At 44.7% G+C, this 20756-nt stretch overlaps 1 protein-coding gene across 1 annotated transcript; it reads left to right on the forward strand.

The window, feature by feature from the left end:
* Positions 1-1654: 1654 nt before the first annotated feature.
* SYF2 (SYF2 pre-mRNA splicing factor) lies at positions 1655-11624 on the forward strand. The gene is made up of 7 exons (XM_007979994.3): positions 1655-1784; positions 2015-2122; positions 4779-4904; positions 5659-5776; positions 6364-6454; positions 9453-9551; positions 11184-11624. Exons 1-7 carry the CDS (start codon positions 1761-1763, stop codon positions 11347-11349), a joined length of 732 nt encoding a protein of 243 aa, XP_007978185.2. The 5' UTR covers positions 1655-1760; the 3' UTR covers positions 11350-11624.
* The last annotated feature ends 9132 nt before the right edge of the window (positions 11625-20756 follow it).

Below are 20756 nucleotides of genomic sequence, written 5' to 3' on the forward strand. Positions count from 1 at the left end.
TGGGTGGACCCTGCTGTTCTCCAGTAATAATGCTGATGAGGAAAGTAGAAAATGGACAGACAAAAAGAAAACTTACGCAATTGGAAAGAATTAGTGTCAAATGACAGTACTAAAAGTGAGACGGTAGTCAGGGAAGACCTGCCTCTTTTTTAAAAAATTTATTTTTATGTCTGGGCACGGTGGCTCACGTCTGTAATCCCAGCACTTTGGGAGGCTGAGGTGGGCGGATCACGAGGTCAGGAGTTCAAGACCAGCCTGGTCAACATGGTGAAACCCTGTCTCTACTAAAAATACAAAAAGTAGCTGGGCATGGTGGCAGACACCCGTAATCCTAGCTACTCGGGAAGCTGAGACAGGAGAATTGTCTGAACCCGGGAGGCGGAGGTTGCAGTGAGCTGAGATCAGTGCCATTGCACTCCAGCCTGGGTTACAGGGCAAGACTCCGTCTCAAACAAACAAACAAAAAAACCACACACACACAAACAAAAATTCTTTTTATTTGTATTTTTTTAAATTTAGAGACCGATTCTCACTTTGTTGTCCAGGCTGGCCTTGAACTCCTGGGCTCAAGCAATCCTCCCGCCTCGGCCCGGCAATTTGCTAGGATTGCAGCCATGAACCACCACACCTGGCCAAGACCTGCTTCTTGGAGAAGGTGACAACATGCTAAGCTCTAAACGGAAAGAACTTTCCATTTACGGGAATGAATGGCACTACAGGTTCTTCCTGCCCACTGCAGACAAAACCAATTCACTGAGAAGTGCTACTGCAGTATAGAGTTATATTAATGTGAGGCTGGCCTCAGGGAAGAAGGGTTACCACTCAAGTAAGTTTTCCTGAAGGGTCAGCTCAGAGGTTGGGGTTTTTCAGCTGGTTTGGTGTGGGCAGAGCAATAGGGAATGGGTGCTGCTGATTGGTTGGAGATGCAATCACAGGGGTGTGGACTACACTCCTCAACAGCTGAGTCCGCCTTTTAGGGGAGGAGTGGGGCAGAAGAAGCGGTTGGGTCATGAGTCACGAGTCCGGGTGGGGTCAGTTAGTTGCCAGAATGCGAAAGTCTCAAAAATGCCTCAAAAGACCAATCTTAGGTTCTACAATAACGACGTTACCTACAGGAGTAATTGGGGAAGTTACACATCCGATGTCCTCCGAAACAATGGCTGGTTATCGTTTACTACATTTTAGCAGAATTCACCCCTCATATTCCTAACCTCCCGGTCTTTCATTAATTTCATAAAGGCAGTTTCAGCCCCCGAACAAGGAGGGGGCCTGTTTAAGGGAGGGACTATGTTCATCCTTGCTTAAAAGTTAAACTATAAATTCTCCCATGGTGAGCTTCGTTTATGCCCAGGAATGAGCGAAGATAGCCGCCCTGCGAGGCTAGAAGCAAGCTGGAGTGAGCCATGTTAGATTTCTCTCACTGTCTTTGAAAAGGCGGTTTCCAGGAACAGCGTTCAGCGTAGGGGAGTTTCTATTAGACTCCTTTTGGTCATTTTTTTCTAGTCCTCTGATGCTGAGCTCTTCCCAACTCTTTTCTTGGCGACTCAACTCCCGCTGTCTTTGCCCACGCGGCTTCTCGCCGCTGCGCGAGACTCTCCCCAATCCAAAATATTTCACAGCTAAGAGGGTCCCAACTTCCGGAGGCCGCCCGGAAGGGGCGGGGCTTATGGTAGCTTATTTGTACGCATCGGCCCGGTTGTCTGAAGGCTGACGGAAGTGCTGTATGTTGTTGCCGGAAGTGGGAAGAGAGAAAGGTTGTGATGGCGGCTGTCGCTGCATCCGAGGTGAGTTCGAGCGACTCTACACCGGGGGTTTTGTTGGTGAGGGTTCCGGGGGGCGGCCTGGAGAGAGGTGCAGGCGAAGTCTAGTTTCGCTTCAGGGAGGCTCAGACACTGGGATCAAGTCGGCGGTGGAGGCCCTAGGCCCAGCCTGTGGGGACCGGCGGGGACTCGGCCTGGGCCGTCCTGGGAGAAGCCGAGCTGGCTCTGCCTGAAGCCAGTTCTCCTTGCCGCAGGTGCTGGTGGACAGCGCGGAAGAGGGGTCCCTCACTGCGGCGGCGGAGCTGGCCGCTCAGAAGCGCGAACAGAGACTGCGCAAATTCCGGGAGCTGCACCTGTTGCGGGTGAGTAGTCTTGGAGGCCGGCTCAGATCCGTCACCTGGCCAAGCCTTTGCGCTTTTGTAGAGGGGACGAGGAAGCCACACCACTGCGTCTGACAGACCAACAGAGCAGGATCATCTGAGAGGAAAGCTCTGTTCGGTGGTACTCAACCCTGGCAGCACATGGGGATCGTTATGAGAACTTTTGAAAATATACCTGTTCACTCCAGCCCCCCTCCTCCCCACATCCAATTTAATGTATCTGGGTTAGGTTTGCGAGTCTCCATTACTAACAACCTCCCTGCTCTGTGATTCTAACAAATTCTTCATTTTACCTAGGGAAATATGTAGAGCTAGAGACAGGAAGAAACTTGTATCAGTAAGAGACCTGGTTCACTTGATTTAAAAAATAATCTATCAGAATCTGTTTGAAAAGGGAGAAAATAATCATCTGTCTCTAGGACTTCTGGGGGGAAAGAATAAAAAGAAAATTAAAAAAATAATGGGAAACCTTTGAAAGTCTACAGCGTGGTAGTTCAGCCAGTTGATAGGGAATCGGATGTCTAAGTGCCCTGGAAGTGCAGAGGAGGAGAGATGAATGCAGTTTGTGGGTCTCCGGGGGTGCCTCGTAATAGGTGACACCTAAACTACTGTTTGAAAGCCAGACAACTAAAGGAGTTAGAGAAAGAGAATCCAAGCAAAGGGAACAAGTTCAAAGAAAATTTGTATTAGGGATAAGAGTCCAGCAAATAGCTGGCTGCAGTTGGAGCACAGAAAGAGAAAAGCAGCCCCTATTTCAGCATGGAGTGACCTGACAGGCCATGGGTTCACAAAACCCTAAAATCACTCTGACTGTTGTAGTGAGACAAAACAAAGAAGACTTCTCGAATCACAAGAATGACCACATATTTCTTTATTCTGGCTAACACCAGTGACTGTTATTACCAAATACAGCATTAGTCTCACTCCGTTACTTCTGCCTCCTTTATAAAAATTTAAGATACCTAATTGTAGAAAGCCTCTGCTTTGTGACAGTACCCAATCCAGATCCTTAACCCTCCCCCCAGTCACCTGATACAAACCCAAATCCTGGAACGAGCCCCTCCTAACGCCCTTTCACTCAAATGCCCACAGTTCCCCTTGGTTTGCTCTCTTCTTCTATGCAAGAGACTCAACTTTGTTGGCCATAGGTGTGTTCTTGGTGTCTTTAATTGCAGGGTTTTTCCAGAGCCAAGAATATACTAGGGATGGTAGTTGGGGGGAGTATCTCTTTTTGCCTAGGGAAAGTTAATCTAATAAACAATTAAAAAGACATGCTTAAATATTTAGAGTGATTGTGTAAGGAACACATGTTTGGAAATTAGGAGGCAGGGCTTCATGGACAAACTGCCACCAGCTTATGACCTAAGAAATGTCTAACTTAAGTTTTCCTTAAGATGATATACTCATTTTGTTTTATACAATTAGGTTTGTTTAAAAATGGACACCTCTCCCCGCTACCCCAAGCTTCAAAAAAAAAAAAAAAGACTCTTCAATAGTACTTCAAATTCCTTTCATTTTTCATTTGCCAATGTAAACCGTGAAAATATTTTTAAAAGGAGGGGAACTTGGAAAGCATTAGAGGCATTAAGATAGGTATTAAATCCTCTAACCCAAATTGAGGCATTTTTCTTGAATTAGGATTAAAAGATAATTGAGGCCCGGTGTGGTGGTGCATGCCTGTAATCCCAGCACATTGGGAGGCTGAGGCGGGCAGATCACTTGAGGCCAGGAGTTCGAGACCAGCCTGGCCAAACTGCAGAACCCTGTTTCTACTAAAAATACAAAAAATAAGCCAGGCATTGTGGCACATGCTTGTAATCCCAGCTACTTGGGAGGCTGAGGCAGGAGAATTGTTTGAACCCTGGAGGCGAAAGTTGAAATGAGCTGAGATGCTCCAGTACACTCCAGCTTGAGTGACAGAGTGAGACTGTGTCTCAAAAAAACAAAAAAAAGAGTGTCTTTCACATCATGCGATGTAATTTTGTTTTTTGAGGTGTCTTGCTCTGTTACCCAGGCTGGAGTGCAGTGGTGCAATCTTGGCTCACTGCAACCTCTGCCTCCTGGGTTCAAGTGATTCTCCTGCTTCAGCCTCCCGAGTAGCTGGGATTACAAGTGTGTGCCACCATGCCCGGCTAATTTTTGAATTTTTAGTAGAGACGGGGTTTCGCCATGTTGGCTAGCCTGGTATTGAACTCCTGACCTCAGGTGATCCACCTGCCTCAGCCTCCCAAAGTGCTAGGATTACAGGCGTGAGCCACCGCGCCTGTCCGATTTAATATTAATGCCAAATAAAGTCTAGTTAAGTGCCACTGTAGTATGGTCCCCAATGTTGTGAAACCTTGTTCTGATCCAATAAAAAGGGACCACACAACTCAATAGAGGCAAAGCTGATTTTAACCCCCAGGGCTGTGGAACAACAAACCAGGGCAACTCAACACATTTTTCTTGATTACATAAAAATGTAGACCCTATTAGGCCATTCCCTGGCTTAAAATACTATGATGGCTCTCTGTTCCTTTTAGGATAAAATGGGGTCACCTTATTAATATGTCCTGCCTGACCCTCCTCAAAGAAGGCAAAATGTATCTGGATTTATTTTCATGTTTTAGCTGACAGACTTCTTGTGTTACGGTTTTAGAATGAAGCTCGTAAATTAAATCACCAGGAAGTTGTGGAAGAAGATAAAAGACTAAAATTACCTGCAAATTGGGAAGCCAAAAAAGCTCGTTTGGAGTGGGAACTACAGGAAGAAGAAAAGAAAAAGGTATTTTATCTTCATAAGTGATTTAGTCAATCATTCTGTTGTATCAAGACACTACAACATGGTGGTTGAATACACTGGCTCTTAGGCCAAGCTGCCAGAATAGAAATTCTGGTTCTGTTCAGTACCGACTGCGACACCTTGGGTGAGTTTATTTGACTTCTCTGTACCTCTGTTTTCTCATCAATAAAACAGGAACTGTAACAATAATTACTTGAGTTCATTATGAATTCAGTGAGTTAATGCATGTAAAACATTTAAAACAAGGTCTGACACCTGATTAACACTCAATAAGTATCATGTGCTCACTTATATACCATAGTGTATTCCCATATTTCCTTTAAATACTATTAGGGTGGCCGGGTGCAGTGGCTCATGCCTGTAATCCCAGCACTTTGGGAGGCTGAGGCAGGCAGATCACTTGAGGTCAGGAATTTGAGACCAGCCTGGCCAACATGGCGAAACCCCATCTCTACTAAAAATACAAAAATTAGCCGGGCATGGAGGCATGTGCCTGTAGTCCCAGCTACTTGGGAGGCTGAGACATGAGAATCCCTTGAACCTGGGAGGTGGAGGTTGCAGTGAGCTGAGATCACACCGCTGCGCTCCAGCCTAGGTGACGGAACCAGTGAAACTCCAACTAAAAAAAATACTATTAAAATATTGGTTAATATTTATTGGATCTTTCTTGATGTAAAGTAGATCAAATTATTGCTTGTATCATAATTGTAGGTGTCAGCTTTTTTCTTCTTTTTAGGAATGTGCATCAAGAGGAGAAGACTATGAGAAAGTGAAGTTGCTGGAGATCAGTGCAGAAGATGCAGAAAAATGGGAGAGGAAAAAGAAGAGGAAAAACCCTGATCTGGGATTTTCAGGTCAGATTGACCTTTATTGAACTTTATTGACTGGCCTGTTAGTCATTTCCTTCATTGTTTCTGGTTTCAAGAAAGGATGTGCCTCTTGTGCTTCATGGGATATTCTTGATGAGGCCTAAAGACCAAGAAAAGTACAAATACGTCTCTTAGGACAGAAGTTAAAAAAAAAGGCTGTGCTTCAGTTAGCCGGGTTTTTAAATACTTGATGGTAAAATTTATCAAAGTCTGTTTGTCAGCATCTTCAGGATAGAAGCTATGCTTAGAATAGTGTTTTGGGCATATATTACTTCACACAGATTGAGTGTCCCTTGTCTGAAAATCTGAAATCCAAAATGTTGCAAAATCCAAAACTGTTTGAGTGCCAACATGATGCTGTGATGCTCAAAGGAAATGCTGATTGGAGCATTTCAGATTTTGAATTTAAGTATAATGCAGATATTCCAAAATCTGAAAAAAAATCGGAAACACTTCCGATTCCAAGCATTTTGGATAAAAGATATTTACCTGTGATAATTTAGATTTTTCTCTCAATAGGAAGGTCCAAACAAGGAAATATATTGTCTCGGATTCTCATTTTGTATTTTTAGATTATGCTGCTGCCCAGTTACGCCAGTATCATCGGTTGACCAAGCAGATCAAACCTGACATGGAAACATATGAGAGACTGAGAGAAAAACAGTGAGTCCTTTTTTCATCCTGAGCTGATGTGGATATATTTGTGTATGTATACATAAATAGAAACATACTTCACTGCTAATGTATGGGTTATTAATAGCTGTGTAAGGGTGGTCTCTTGTTTTTTCTGGATTTTTTTTTTCTTTTGAGACGGAGTGTTGCTGTCTTGCCCACGCTGGAGTGCACTGAATGGTGCGGTCTCAGCTCACTGTAACCTCTGCCTCCTGGGTTCAAGTGATTTTCCTGCCTCAGCCTCCTGAGTAGCTGGGATTACAGGTGCCCGCCACCATGCCCAACTAATTTTTATAGTTTTAGCTGAGATGGGGTTTCACCATGTTGGCCAGGCTGGTCTTGAACTCCTGACCTCAAGTTATCCGTCCACCTTGGCCTCCCAAAGTGCTGGGATTACAGGCGTGAGCTACTGTGCCTGGCCCTTTCTTGCCTGGCCCTTCCTTGGTTTTTTTCTTTTTTTTTTTTTTAAAGAGACAGTGTCTTGCTCTGTTGCCTAAGCTGGAGTGCATTGACACCATCATAACTCACTGTAACCTCAAACTTGGGCCTCAAGGGAGCCTCCCACATCAGCCTCCCCAGTAGCTAGGATTACAGGCATGTGCCACGATTCCTGGCTAATTAATTTTTTTGTAGAGACGGGGTCTCACTGTGTTGCTCAGGCTGTCTCAAATTCCTGGCCTCAAGTGATCCTTTCTCCTTGGCCTCCCACAGGGTTGAGATTACAGGTGTGAGCCACTGTGCCAGGCCTAGTCTGTGTTTTGACAGCACTGTTTGTTGCTTACTTCACAGCAATTAAATTAATCACCTGTTTTTTGTTTTTTTCTTAACTGGGCATTCTAAGACTGGTTGCTGATTGGTTAACACTCTGATTGTTGTAGTTACTTAGATATTATTTCAGGAGGCAGAATGCTTTAGTGCTGGGGTTGGTAAACTTTTTCTGTGAAGGACCAGATAGTAAATATTTTCAGCTTTGTGGGCCATATAATCTCTGTCACAGCTACTTAGCTGTGCTGCTGCAGTGCAAAAGCAGCTGCAGAGGATTCATAAGTGAATCCTCTTTTCATAAACAGGTGGTGGGCTGCTGTAGTTTGGCAGCTTGCTTTAGTGGAAAAGGAAATAACCTCAGGATGGAGCTCTAATCCCAACTCTGTCCCTAGCACTTTGTGACATCTGATAAGTCCTGGAGCCTCTCTGCCTGTTGGCTCTTTGATCTGTAGAGTGAAGGTGTTGGAGGAGTTGATGACTTAGGTTCCTTTCAATTCTGTAATTTTTTATTTTTTATTTTTATTTTTATATTTTTTGAGACAGAGTCTTGCTCTGTCACCCAGGCTGGAGTGCAGTGGCACAATCTCATCTCACTGCAAGCTCCACCTCTCGGGTTCAAGTGATTCTCCTGCCAAGTAGCTGGGATTACAGGTGCCCACCAGCATGCCTGGATAATTTTTTTATATTTTTACTAGAGATGGGGTTTTACTGTATTGGCCAGGCTGGTCTCGAACTCGTGACCTCAGGTAATGCGCCCACCTTGGCCTCCCAAAGTGCCTGGATTACTGGTGTAAGCCACTGCACATGGCCCTATTTTTTTTTTTGAGGTGGAGTCTTGCACTGTTGCCCAGGCTGGAGTGCAGTGGTGTGATCTTGGCTTACTGCAACCTCAGCCTCCCAGGTTCAAGCAATTCTCCTGTCTCAGCCTCCCAAGTAGCTGGGATTACAGGTGCCTGCCACCACACCCAGCTAATTTTTGTATTTTTAGTAGAGACAGGGTTTTGCCATCTTGGCTAGGCTGGTCTCAAACTCCTGACCTCGTGATCCGCCTGCCTCAGCCTCCCAAAGTGCTGGGATTACAGGCGTGAGCCACCGTGCCCAGCCTCCACATGGCCCTATTTTTATTCTTTTAATTAAAAAAAATTTTTTTTTGAGACGGAGTCTCACTTTGTTGCCCAAGCTGGAGCACAGTGGGGCGATCTTGGGTCACTGCAGCCTCCACCTCCCGGGTTCAAGTGCTTCTCCTGCCTCAGCCTCCCCGAGTAGCTGGGACTACAGGTGTGTGTCACCATGCCCAACTAATTTTTATATTTTTAGTAGAGACGACAGGGCTTTGCCATGTTGACCAGGCTGGTCTTGAACTCCTGACCTAAAACGATCGGCCTGCCTTGGCCTCCCAAAGTGCTGGGATTACAGACGAGAGCCACTGCACCCAACCTGTATTTTTTTTAAAGAAAAAATTAAAGTAGGATCTCACAGTAAATACATGTGTATATTTTCTTTCTTATTGTGTATAGTAGTTTAGTTTGAAATTTGAAAATGGGGCATTTGCTGGGTGCAGTGGCTCAAGCTTGTAATCCCAGCACTTTGGGAGGCCAAGGCGGGAGGATCACAAGGTCAGGAGTTCGAGACCAGCCTGGCCAATATGGTGAAACCCCGTCTCTACTAAAAATACAAAAATTAGCCGGGAGTGGTGGCGGACGCCTGTAGTCCCAGCTACTCGGGAGGCTGAGGCAGGAGAATCGCTTGAACCCAGGAGGCGGAGGTTGTAGTGGGCCGAGATTGGGCCACTGCACTCCAGCTTGGGAGACAGAGCGAGACTCTGTCTCAAAAAACAAAAAAAAAAGGCCGGGCGTGGTGGCTCAAGCCTGTAATCCCAGCACTTTGGGAGGCCGAGACGGGTGGATCACGAGGTCAGGAGATCAAGACCATCCTGGCTAACATGGTGAAACCCCGTCTCTACTAAAAATACAAAAAACTAGCCAGGCGAGGTGATGGGCGCCTGTAGTCCCAGCTACTCCGGAGGCTGAGACAGGAGAATGGCGTAAACCCGGGAGGCGGAGCTTGCAGTGAGCTGAGATCTGGCCACTGCACTCCAGCCCGGGCTACAGAGCAAGACTCCGTCTCAAAAAAACAAAAAAAAAAAACAAAAAAACAAACAAACAAACAAAAGAAAATGGAGCATTTATAGTGTTACCGTAAGTTCATTTTGCTGTCTTTTCAGTGGAGAAGAGTTTTTCCCAACATCCAATAGTCTTCTTCATGGAACACATGTGCCTTCCACAGAGGAAATTGACAGGATGGTCATAGATCTGGAAAAACAGTAAGCATTCAGTAGAGCAGCCTGACGTTGTAAATACTTCATGACAAAATGCACTTGGAATATGCACCTAAATCTGATGTGCTTAGAACGAATGCACAAGATAGAAATTATACTTGCTAATTTTTGACCTGTCTATAGTGGTTTGGGGATGGATAGCAAGTATGGGTTGAATATATCTGATTTGGAATGGAGATGCAGAATATTGATGAAATTGAATTGTTACTATTGAAGAGGAAAGGTCTAAAAAAATGATCCTTCTTTAAGTGTTTTACTTTAACAACCACTCCCCTGTTTGATTTGAAGAAGCAAGAATGTTGTGGTAAATGTTCTTCACTTAGGTTTGTGTTTCTTAATACTGATAGAGGTGACTATTAGGTAGAGCAGAATGAAGAGCAGAATGAAGATGAATTTATTGTATTTACTGGATTTCACAGTTCATATTCATAGTGTCCGGGCTGGGTGTGGTGGCTCCTGCCTATAATCCTAACACTTTGGGAGGCTGAGGCAGAAGGGTTGCTTGAGCCCAGAAGTTTGAGAACAGCCTGGGCAACATAGCGAAACCCTGTCTTTATTAAAAAAAAAAAAATATATATATATATATATATATAAAAGAATTAGCTGGGCTTGGTGGTGTGTGCCTGTAGTCCCAGCTACTTGGGAGACTCAGTCAGGAGGATCACTTGAGTCCAAGAAGTGGAGGGTGCAGTGAACTGTGATTGCAGCACAGCACTCCAGCTTGGGCGACAGAGCGAGACCCTATCTCAGGAAAAAAAAAAAAAAAAGTGTCTGGCACATATTATGCCCTCAGTATTAGCTGTGGTTATTATTTAATATAATTTTTTTTTTTTTTTTTTTTGAGACAGAGTCTCACTCTTGCCCAGGCTGGAGCGCAGTGTCATGATCTCGGCTCACCACAGCCTCTGCCTCCCGGGTTCAAGTGATTCTCTTGCCTCAGCCTCCTGAGTAACTGGGACCATAGGCATGTGCCACCACTCCTGGCTAATTTTTGTATTTTTACTAGAGACAGGGTTTTGCCATGTTGACCAGGTTGGTCTCAAACTCCTGGCCTCAGGTGATCCACCTGCCTTGGCCTCCCAAAGTGCTGGGGTTACAGGCATGAGCCACTGCACCTGGCCTATTTAATATTGTTACAGTTATCTTCTTTTTTAGAAAATGTATGTAAATTTTTTTTTTTATAGTGATGGATTCTCCCTATGTTGTCCAGGCCCTGGTCTGGAGCTCCTGGGCTTAAGCGATCCTCCCAGAGGACCTTTTGGGAGGCCTTGTCCTCCAAAAATAGTGGGATTACAGGCATGGGATTACAGCCGCCATGCCCAGCCAATAGTTATCTTCTTTTAAGTGGTTCTTCAGTATAGTCAAGTTCCCAACAAGGGATCATTGCTCTAGCATTCTGAAGATGAATTTGTTGTATTTACTGGATTTCACAGTTCATATTCTGAGTTGTGCCATTAATTCAGTTTCAACTTGAACTTGATGAAAACTGGCCTGGTTTCCTCCAGCCCTCACAACGTGTGCTAGTCTAAATGTAGATTTTATTCCTGTTTGGTCATGTTTTATTAAGATCAAAAGAGAAGGCAATTTTGAATTTTGTAAATTTTCTTCTTTCTCCAGGATTGAAAAACGAGACAAATATAGCCGGAGACGTCCTTATAATGATGATGCAGATATTGACTACATTAATGAAAGGAATGCCAAATTCAACAAGAAAGCCGAAAGATTCTATGGGAAATACACAGCTGAAATTAAACAGAATTTGGAAAGAGGAACAGCTGTCTAATCCCTTCAAGAACTGTTTATAGAAGCTTGAGAATGGGGTAAAAATTTCTGCTAGCAAAATCAAGTTCTTTTTGAAATTTTATCAGTAATCCAGAATTTAGTAGTCTATGCCTTCTCACTCAGCATTTAGAAATAAAAATGTGATTTCTTAAACATATATCCTTTCATGTATATTTCCACATTTTTGTGTTTGGATATAAGATGTATTTCTTGTAGTGAAGTTGTTTTGTAATAATCTACTTTGTATACATTCTAATTATATTATTTTTCTATGTATTTTAAATGTATATGGTTGTTTAATCTTTGAAGCATTTTGGGCTTAAGATTGCCAGCAGCATACATCAGATGCAGTCATTGTTGCTATCATTGTGGAATTTGATAGAGTCTAGACTCAGGGGCCACTTGGGGTTGGGGACTCCAAAGCCACGGACAGTGATGAGGAAGATGGCAGTGGCCACTGGAGGGCTGGAGCAGTCTCTCCTTATGGCGGCCTGTGACTGAGGTCAGGGAGGAGTGGAGCTATTCTCCCATGATACTGACCATGTGCAGTTCCCTTTTTAAAAAGCAATAAAATGCTTTGGATTAGAATTCCTAACATTTTAAATCTGTTATTTAAAACAAATATTTGTATATATACATTTGTTCATACACATACATGCTTCCATTCTACAAACACTGAAAGATTGTTCTATTATGGGAAATTCCATACACCCAATACCCTTGGTGAATCCCATATACCCAGTACCCTGTTCAACAATCATCAACTCATGGCCAGTCCTGCTTCGTCTTTATTTCCATTTACTTTTTTCATGACTCTTACTTTGATGCAAATACTAGATGTGTAATTTCATCTATAAATATTTTAGTATATATCTCTGAAAGATAAAAACTTAAATGACCACAATACTATTATCACTGCAGTAGATATATTTTTATAAAACTCCAGATAGAAAGATTGCTGTTTTTTCTATATGTTGAATTATGCTAAATATCTAATTGGGACATTTTAAATTCAAAGAAATCTGAAGCTCAGAAAATTTCAAATATTGGCCGGGTGCGGTGGCTCATGCCTGTAATCCCAGCGCTTTGGGAAGCTGAGGCAGGTGGATCACTTAAGATTAGGAGTTCGAGACCAGCCTGGCCAACATGGGAAATCCCATCTCTACTAAAAATACAAAAATTAGCCGGGCGTGGTGGCGGGTGCCTGTAATCCCTGCACTTTGGGAGGCTGAGGCGGGAGAATTGCTTGAACCTGGGAGGCAGAGGTTGCAGTGAGCCAAGATCATGCCACTGTACTCCAGCCTGGGTAACAGAGCAAGACTCTGTCTCAAAAAAAATTCAAATACTTCAACTTTAGTGTTTAAAGACAGCATAACATATGATGCCACTGGTGATTAATTATTCTTTTTAAATTAACAGCACTTTAGAAAAAATTTCTGTTCTCCCTTTGTTTCCTCTCCTGGCATTTCTTTTTTTTTTTTTTTCATATCCACCTGCAACGTGAAAAAGGACATAACAGAAGGTTATTTATTTTTCTGTAGAGATGAGGTCTCACCATGTTGCCCAGGCTGGTCTCAAACTCTTGGGCTCAAGCTGTCTTCCTGCCTTGGCCTCCCCAAAGTGCTGGGATTACAGATGTGAGCCACTGAGCCCAGCTCCTCTCCTGCCATTTCTATGTGCATTTAATCACAGATCTATCACAAAGCCTTGATGCCTCTGAAAATACTCTGACTATGTTTCAATCTTTTTATTCCCATTTCCACTACCTTACGTCGTCTTTGATCCTGCATATCACAATAGCCTTAAAAAACACCTTAAAAATATTGTTGAATAGAATATGGCAATGTATTTAAAGGAACAATTCACTGTGACTCAGCAGGGTTTGTTCTAAGAACGCAAGAGTAGTGTGTAGACTATGAGTTGCCTGGTTTAATTTGTTTTTGAGACAGTCTTGCACTGTTGCTCAGGCTGAAATGCAGTGGCATGATCTCAGTTCACTGCAACCTCCGCCTCCCAGGTTCAAGTGATTCTCCTGCCTCAGCCTCCTGAGCAGCTGGGACTACAGGCACGCGCCACCACGCCCGGCTAATTTTTGTATTTTTTTGGTAATTTTTGTATTTGTGCCCAGGGTTTCACCATGCTGGTCAGGCTGGTCTTAAACTCCTGACCTTGTGATCTGCCTGCCTCTGCCTAATTTAATTCTTTATTACCAACCAGCACCCAGATTTTTTTGTGAATTTGTTGTAATATTTCCAGGTAAACGCTTGGTTCCCCAGGTTGACTTACTATTATAGGTGGTCAGATGTTATAATTCTGGCTAATAGGACACAAGCTAAATTTATCTTGAGAAACCTTTTCTTTCCTGATATGGGAAGAGGTGGCTACTTCTCCCTTTCTCCTTCCTTCCTCCTTGGATCACATCCAGGAGGCCTGGAGTTGCAGAAGCCCTTTTGTATCATGAAGTAGCAAGCATGAGGACAAAAGTCAGCATGAAGAGGAGAGTGGAGCAGAGCTTGGTTTGCGGTGCTGAGCCTCTGCACCTAGATGCTCACTACTTTTACACTTACTTGCTGTTGAATAAATGTATTAGGTTGGTGCAAAAGTAATTACGGTTTTTGCCTTTTTTTTTTTTTTTTTTTTTTTTTTTGAGGTGGAGTCTCGCTGTGTCACCCAGGCTGGAGTGCAGTGGCACAATCTCAGCTCACTGCAACCTCCACCTCCCGGGTTCCAGTGATTCTCCTGTTTCAGCCTCCTAAGTAAACTGGGATTACAGGCATCTGCCACCACGCCTGGCTAATTTTTGTATTTTTAATAGGGATGGGATTTCGCCATGTTGACCAGGCCTGTCTCAAACGCCTGACCTCAGGTTGTCCGCCAGCCTCAGCCTCCCAAAGTGCTGGGATTACAGGCATGAGCCACCATGCCCAGCCTTTGCCTCTACTTTTAATAGCAGAAAACGCAATTATTTTTGTGCTAGCCTACCCAAGGATGGTTCAATTTCAGGGCAAATGTCAACAAATTAAATGTAAATGATAGCAAACAATAGTTTTTCTCCACTCAAGTACCTAGAAATGGAGAAGGGGGGGGAAATAAATAGTCCACTTATAATAGCAACAAAAATGATATTCAGGCACAAATTTAATGAGAAAGCACAGGATCTATGTGAAGAAGATTATAAAATCTGATTGAGTAAACAAGGCCGGGAACAGTGGCTCACACCTGTAATCCCAGCACGTTGGGAGGCTGACGCGGGTGGATGACCTGAGGTCAGGAGTTTGAGACCAGCCTGGCGAACATGGTGAAACCCTGTATCTACTGAAAATACAAAAATTATCCAGGTGTGGTGACATGTGCCTGTAATCCCAGCTACTTGGGAGGCTGAAGCAGGAGAATCGCTTGAACCCGGAAGGCAGAGGTTGCAGTGAGTTGAGATTGCACCACTGCACTCCAGCCTGGGTGACAGAGTGAGACTCGGTCTCAACAGCAACAACAACAACAACAACAACAACAACAAAAACAGAGTAAATAGGAGACTTCTGCATCAAACCAAGATGGACTAACAGAGAATGGGTTTACCTTCCCAGTGGAGCAACCAAAAAAACAAAAAACAAAAAAAAAAGGATGGCATATATGAAACAGCAGTTTTCAAGATACTGGAAATGAGACATGGAAGAAGAGTGACACCCGGGGGAAAGCCAGCTGTGATCACACCAGCTTGCTGTCTTTGGAGAACTTTTAGGCTGTGTAGGCTGTGGTGTGTGGAGAGAACCCAGAGGAGCCCAGTAGACACCCTTAGTTAAGAGCTAGAGCTGAAAGTCTAGAGGAACCAAGGCAAGAGCTCGCAGTACAGAGCACTGGGGAGAAGACAGCTACAGGGATGTCTTTAGAGGGTCCCCTCAAATACCAGGCAGCATACTGATCAGCATGGGTATGCAAGGAACTCCGAAAGGCGAGGGAAAGAACCACCTGAAAGGATTAGAGGGGATAGTACCTGGCACTCATGGCCAGGGATAGTGCTGTCCCCACCAGCCAGAATGGAAAAGTTCACAATTCACGGGGCATTGGGTAGAATACTGAGAAGGTTCTTGCCTCAGCAGTGGAAAATAATTAGCCCTAGGCTAAACACTGCTTGAGTCTTGCCCAAAAAATCTTCAAAGACCTGAAAGAATCCAACTGTCTGCAAACAATTTAGCTGCATTCCAGAACAAAGACCAAGAATAATTATAAAGAAACACAGACACCTTCAGTACCCAAGAACGTCACATTCACAATGCCCAGCATCCCATAAGAGAAACAGGAAAATAGGACCCATAAGGTGAAGAAAAATCAATCCATCTAACCAAGAACTGACACAAATGTTAGAAGCAAGGAGATTAAAAGTTACCACTGTACTCCATATGATCGAAAAGTTAAAAAGAGACACGGGATACAAAAAAGACCCACACTGAGATTCTAGACATGAACACCACAATTTCTGAGAGAGGAAGTGTATGGCATGAATTTGACTGCAGATGACATATCACAGAAGGGATTAACGAACTTGAAGATACAGCACAGAAACCATTCTACGTGAAGCACAGAGAGTAAAAAGAATGAACAAATAGGAACAAAAGCCGCCGTGAATCGTGGGATCCTGTACATGTGATCTGGAGCTCCTCAAAGGTAGAAAGGCAGACACTGCTCCCCATGGAAGGCTCTGGATCTCAGATCCGATCACTGTTCAAATATGAGCAAATATGAGAGGTGTACAAAAGATATGTTAGCACCAAGTTGAGGCTTTCTCCTGGACACTGAATGGGCAAGAGTGAGGAAGAACTGCAAAGGGCCTACTCAGGTGTGCCTACCTGCGAGACACATCTAACCCTTTGGAAAATGCTGTGCCCACAGGATGGAGAGCTTTTATTTCAGTCCTTCCTATCCATGGGACTGACAAAATTGGGCACCTAAACAAGGAAACAAAGCCTATTTGCAGGGAGGTACAGGAGAGTGGTGGAAATGGAAATGGGGGTGTTCTCTCTCTCTCTAGGTGGATGTGGCTGGGGACAGGGATGATGTCAGGCCACCCTTGACTCTCACCTGACTGCTGCTGGGTCCTTGTCAGCCATTGCTTATTCCAAAGGAAGAAGGGCGGCACTGTTCGCCTCCAACTGCAACAGTCCCAGCTAATTCTGCTCCTCTCATGGTGCTCCCCTCTGCCCTGCTCCTGCCCATCAGGGCAGGGTTGCCTCCCCATGGGCCCTTTTTCTCCAAGGGTGTGACATCTTGGTGAAGATGCCTTCCTCATTAGCCCACTTATTTTAAAGACCTCTACAGAGATGTGGGGGCTTCATATACGACTTGACTCAACACGGTTCTCTCACTCGGAGGCGCAGTTGCACAGCTTTCGGCCAGGTGGTGGAGCTGAGCACAACAAAATGGTCTCATCGTTAGAATGGCTTGCAGTAGAGCATCATGTTCTGGGATGGCTCTGGAGGGAGTGTGCACCCCTGGAATTCTCTTCAGGCCTTGGTGACATGGGGGCGATGATAATACTAACCTCATGGAATTATTGTTGGGAGTAAGTGGCTAATCCATGGGAAGTGCTTCTCGAGGTGGGCTGGTGCAGAGTCAATGTCCACAAGTGTTGGCGGCTCCTGTGATCATCATCGTGTTCTCCAATAGTTCTCGCTCTTACTCTCTCCTTTCTCCGAAGCACTCCAGTAGCTAATTAAAAGCACAGACTCAGGTGCCAAATGGCCTGGATTCAAATGCCAGCTCTTCCATTTGATGGGTGAGAGATCTCCGGCAACTCACTCTGTTAGTCCACTTGCGCTGCCATAACAGAATACCACAGACTGAGTGGCTCAAATAACAGAAATTCATGTTTTCACGGTTCTGGAAAACAGGAAGTTCAAGACCAACGTGTGGGCAGGGTTGGTTTCTGGTGAGATCCTTCTCCCTGTCTTGCAGATGGCTGCCTCCTCCCTGTGTTCTCACATGGCCTGTCCTCTGCTTTCACACTCCTGGTGTCTCTTCCTCCTCTTACAAGAACACCAGTCCATGGCCGGGCGTGCTGGCTCACGCCTGTAATCCCAGCACTTTGAGAGGCTGAGGTGGACAGATCACGAGGTCAGGAGTTCAAGACCAGCCTGACGAACATCGTGAAACCCTGTCTCTACTAAAAACACAAAAAGTAACCAGGTGTGGTGGCGGGCACCCGTAATCCCAGTTAACTCATGAGGCTGAGGCAGGAGAATCACTTGAATCTGGGAGGTGGAGGTTGCAGTGAGCTGAGATCACGCCACTGTACTCCAACCTGAGCGACAGAGGGAGACTCTGTCTCAAAACACCACCACCACCACCACCACCACCACCAACAAAAACAGTCCTATTAGATTAGGGCTCCACCCTCGTGACCTCACTTGACCTTAATTATTACCTCCTGAAAGTCACTGTTTCCAAATACAGTCACATTGGGGGTTAAAACTTCAACAAATAAATTAGGGGGACACAATTCAGTCCATATTATCACCCAACCACTTTGTGCCTCAGTTTCCCCAGATTTAAAACGTGTTATTAATACCTACCTCAGAGGGTTATTGTGAGCATCAGATGAGTGTGACGTGTACAGACCAGTGCCTGCTTCAAAGCGGGCATGGTATGAGTTGTTATTTTCATTTTTTTATTATTACGTTTTTGAGACAGAGTCTCACTCTGTCACCCAGGCTGGAGTGCAGTGGTGCGATCTCGGCTCACTGCAACCTCTGCCTCCTGGGTTCAAGAGATTCTCCTGCCCCAGCCTCCCGAGTAGCTGGGACTATAGGTACCCACCACCACACCCAGCTAATTTTTTTTTGGTATTTTTAGTAGAGACGGGGTTTCACCATGTTGGCCAGGCTGGTCTTGAGCTTCTGACCTTGTAATCTGCTCGCCTCGGCCTCCCAAAGTACTGGGATTACAGGTGTGAGCCACTGGGCATGGCGGATTGAATCATTTTAGTAATAATCGCTTGATCTTAGCCAAAAGGCTGAGAAGCCATATATAGTCATCATACAATCAGTAAGTAGTGTCATCCTCATGGACATTTCCTGCTTCCATCTGCTCTTCTTTCCTCACCTCCAAATCAAGGTAATGCCAAAGTGAACTTTCAGAAATCATCAAGGGGGGTAGAATTCCCATGTAACTTGCTCCCCGCTCGTGAAAGTGTTGGCGGTTTTCTCAAGGAGAACTAGCAGAGACTTCTTTCTGCTAATCTGATGGTTTGAAACAATAGGACATCCAGGAGCTTTGAAGCCTCCCTTCCCCAGGATCTCTTCTCCTGCAACACTCGGCCAGGTAGCAGTAGCTAAGTGATGCTTTGCAGTGTACTAGCCTTATTCCCCTGGGGCTCTCTTTATAAGCTCATCACTTATGCAAGATTAATTTTACACGCTCCCTGGTTGGCTTCTCCAGTCTGAAGCAGTTAGAGTCAAAATCCAGTTTCTGAGAAATGGCGACTCCCTGCAGAACCCAGGGATCTGAGGGCGGGAGGTTCTCCTTGGCTTTTTGCTGGAACAGAAGCAGCACTTCAGGTCAGTTTGTTAAAAACAACAATCCAAAATATCTTTTAAAAATGTTCACATTTTAAGATCAGACGCAGTGGCTCATGCCTGTAATCCTAGCACTTTGGGAGGCGGAGGTGGGTGGATCACTTGAGGTTGGGAGTTTGAGACCAGCCTGGCCAACATGTTGAAACCCCGTCTATACTAAAAATACAAAAATTAGCTGGGTCTCTTGGCACACGGCTGAAGTCTCAGCTACTCAGGAGGCTGAGGTGGGAGGATCGCTTAAACCCAGGAGGCGGGGGCTGCAGTGAGCTGGTATTATGCCTCTGTATTCTAGCCTGGGCAACAGAGTGAGACTTTGTCTCAAAAAAAAAAGTTCCTTTTAGATGAAGCATCTAGCTTTGGATTCAATCTTGTCCCTGTGGATGGCGTTGTTGGGTTTTTATTTGGAAACCTACAGGCTGTTGGGAGCTCTACAGGCTGGAGGGACCACAAGAAATTGGGAGATACTGACATCTCACCTGTCTGGTGCATGAGTGTATGTGAGTCAGGGGGCAGATGTGTGTGTTTTTTCAGTTGGAAACGGTCCACTGGGGAGAGATGCAGAGAGAGACGCAGAAAACACCCAGGAATTTCAGAAATACACCCTAAAATGTGTGGAAGGTATTCACCACACACATGTACAGGTTAAATGTAAAACATTTAAAATATATCACAATTTTTAGAAAATCTTGTCTTGGCATTTCTCTTTCTTTCTTAATTTTTAGAAAATCCTGTCTTGGCATTTCTCTTTCTTTCTTTCTTTCTTTCTTTCTTTCTTTCTTTCTTTCTTTCTTTCTTTCTTTCTTTCTTTCTTTCTTTCTTTCTTTCTCTTTCTTTCTTTCTCTTTCTCTCTCTCTCTCTCTTTCTTTCTTTCCTTTTTTTTTTTTTTTGAGACGGAGTCTTGCTCTGTTGCCCAGGCTGGAGTGCATTGGCCCGATCTTGGCTCACTGCATCCTCCACCTTCTGGGCTCAAGCATTCTCCTGCCTCGGCCTCCTGAGTAGCTGGATTACAGGTATATCCCACCATGCCCGGCTAATTTTTTGTATTTTTAGTAGAGAGAGGAGATGGCCAACATTTCACCATGACAGCCAGGCTGGTCTCGAACTCCTGACTTCAGGTGATCCGCCTGCCTCAGCCTCCCAAATTGCTGGGATTACGAGTGTGAGCCATTTCTCATTCTTATTACTATAGTAGGAATCTTTGAATAAAGACCAGCTTAGCCCTCTCCTGCTGCTCAGAGGCCTTTGTGTTTAGTGACAGAGCATTCCCCTTGGGAATCTGGGAAAAATTAAACAGCTCCTCCAAGTGAGCACAGCAAAGGTTTATCACCCTCTTATGGGATTGGAGAAGCATAGTCTCAAAATCAAATCTTTTTTGTGTGTGTTTGAGACAGGATCTCACTCTGTCACTCAGGCTGGAGTTCATTGGCACAATCATGGCTCACCATAACCTTGAACTTCTGGGCGCAAGTGAGCCTTCCACTTCATCCTCCCGAGAGGATTGGACTGCAGGCATGCACCATCATGCCCAGCAAAGTTTTTTCTTTTTTTTTTTCTTTTTTCTTAGAGACAGGGTCTTCCTGGTCTTGAACTCCTGGGCTCAGGCCATTCTCCACCTGGGCCTCCCAAAGTGCTGGGATTACAGGCTTGAGCCACCTCGCCTGACCCAGTTCTGTTTTTTTTTTTTTTTTTTTTTTTTGAGATGGAATCTCACTCTGACACCCAGGCTGGAGTTCAGTGATGGGATATCAGCTCACTGCAACCTCCGTCTCCTGGGTTCAAGCAATTCTCCTGCCTCAGCCTCCCGAGTAGCTGGGATTACAGGCATGTGCTACCACGCCTG

This window comes from Chlorocebus sabaeus, chromosome 20, assembly GCF_047675955.1.
Source record: "Chlorocebus sabaeus isolate Y175 chromosome 20, mChlSab1.0.hap1, whole genome shotgun sequence".
Taxonomy (NCBI): Eukaryota; Metazoa; Chordata; class Mammalia; order Primates; family Cercopithecidae; genus Chlorocebus; species Chlorocebus sabaeus.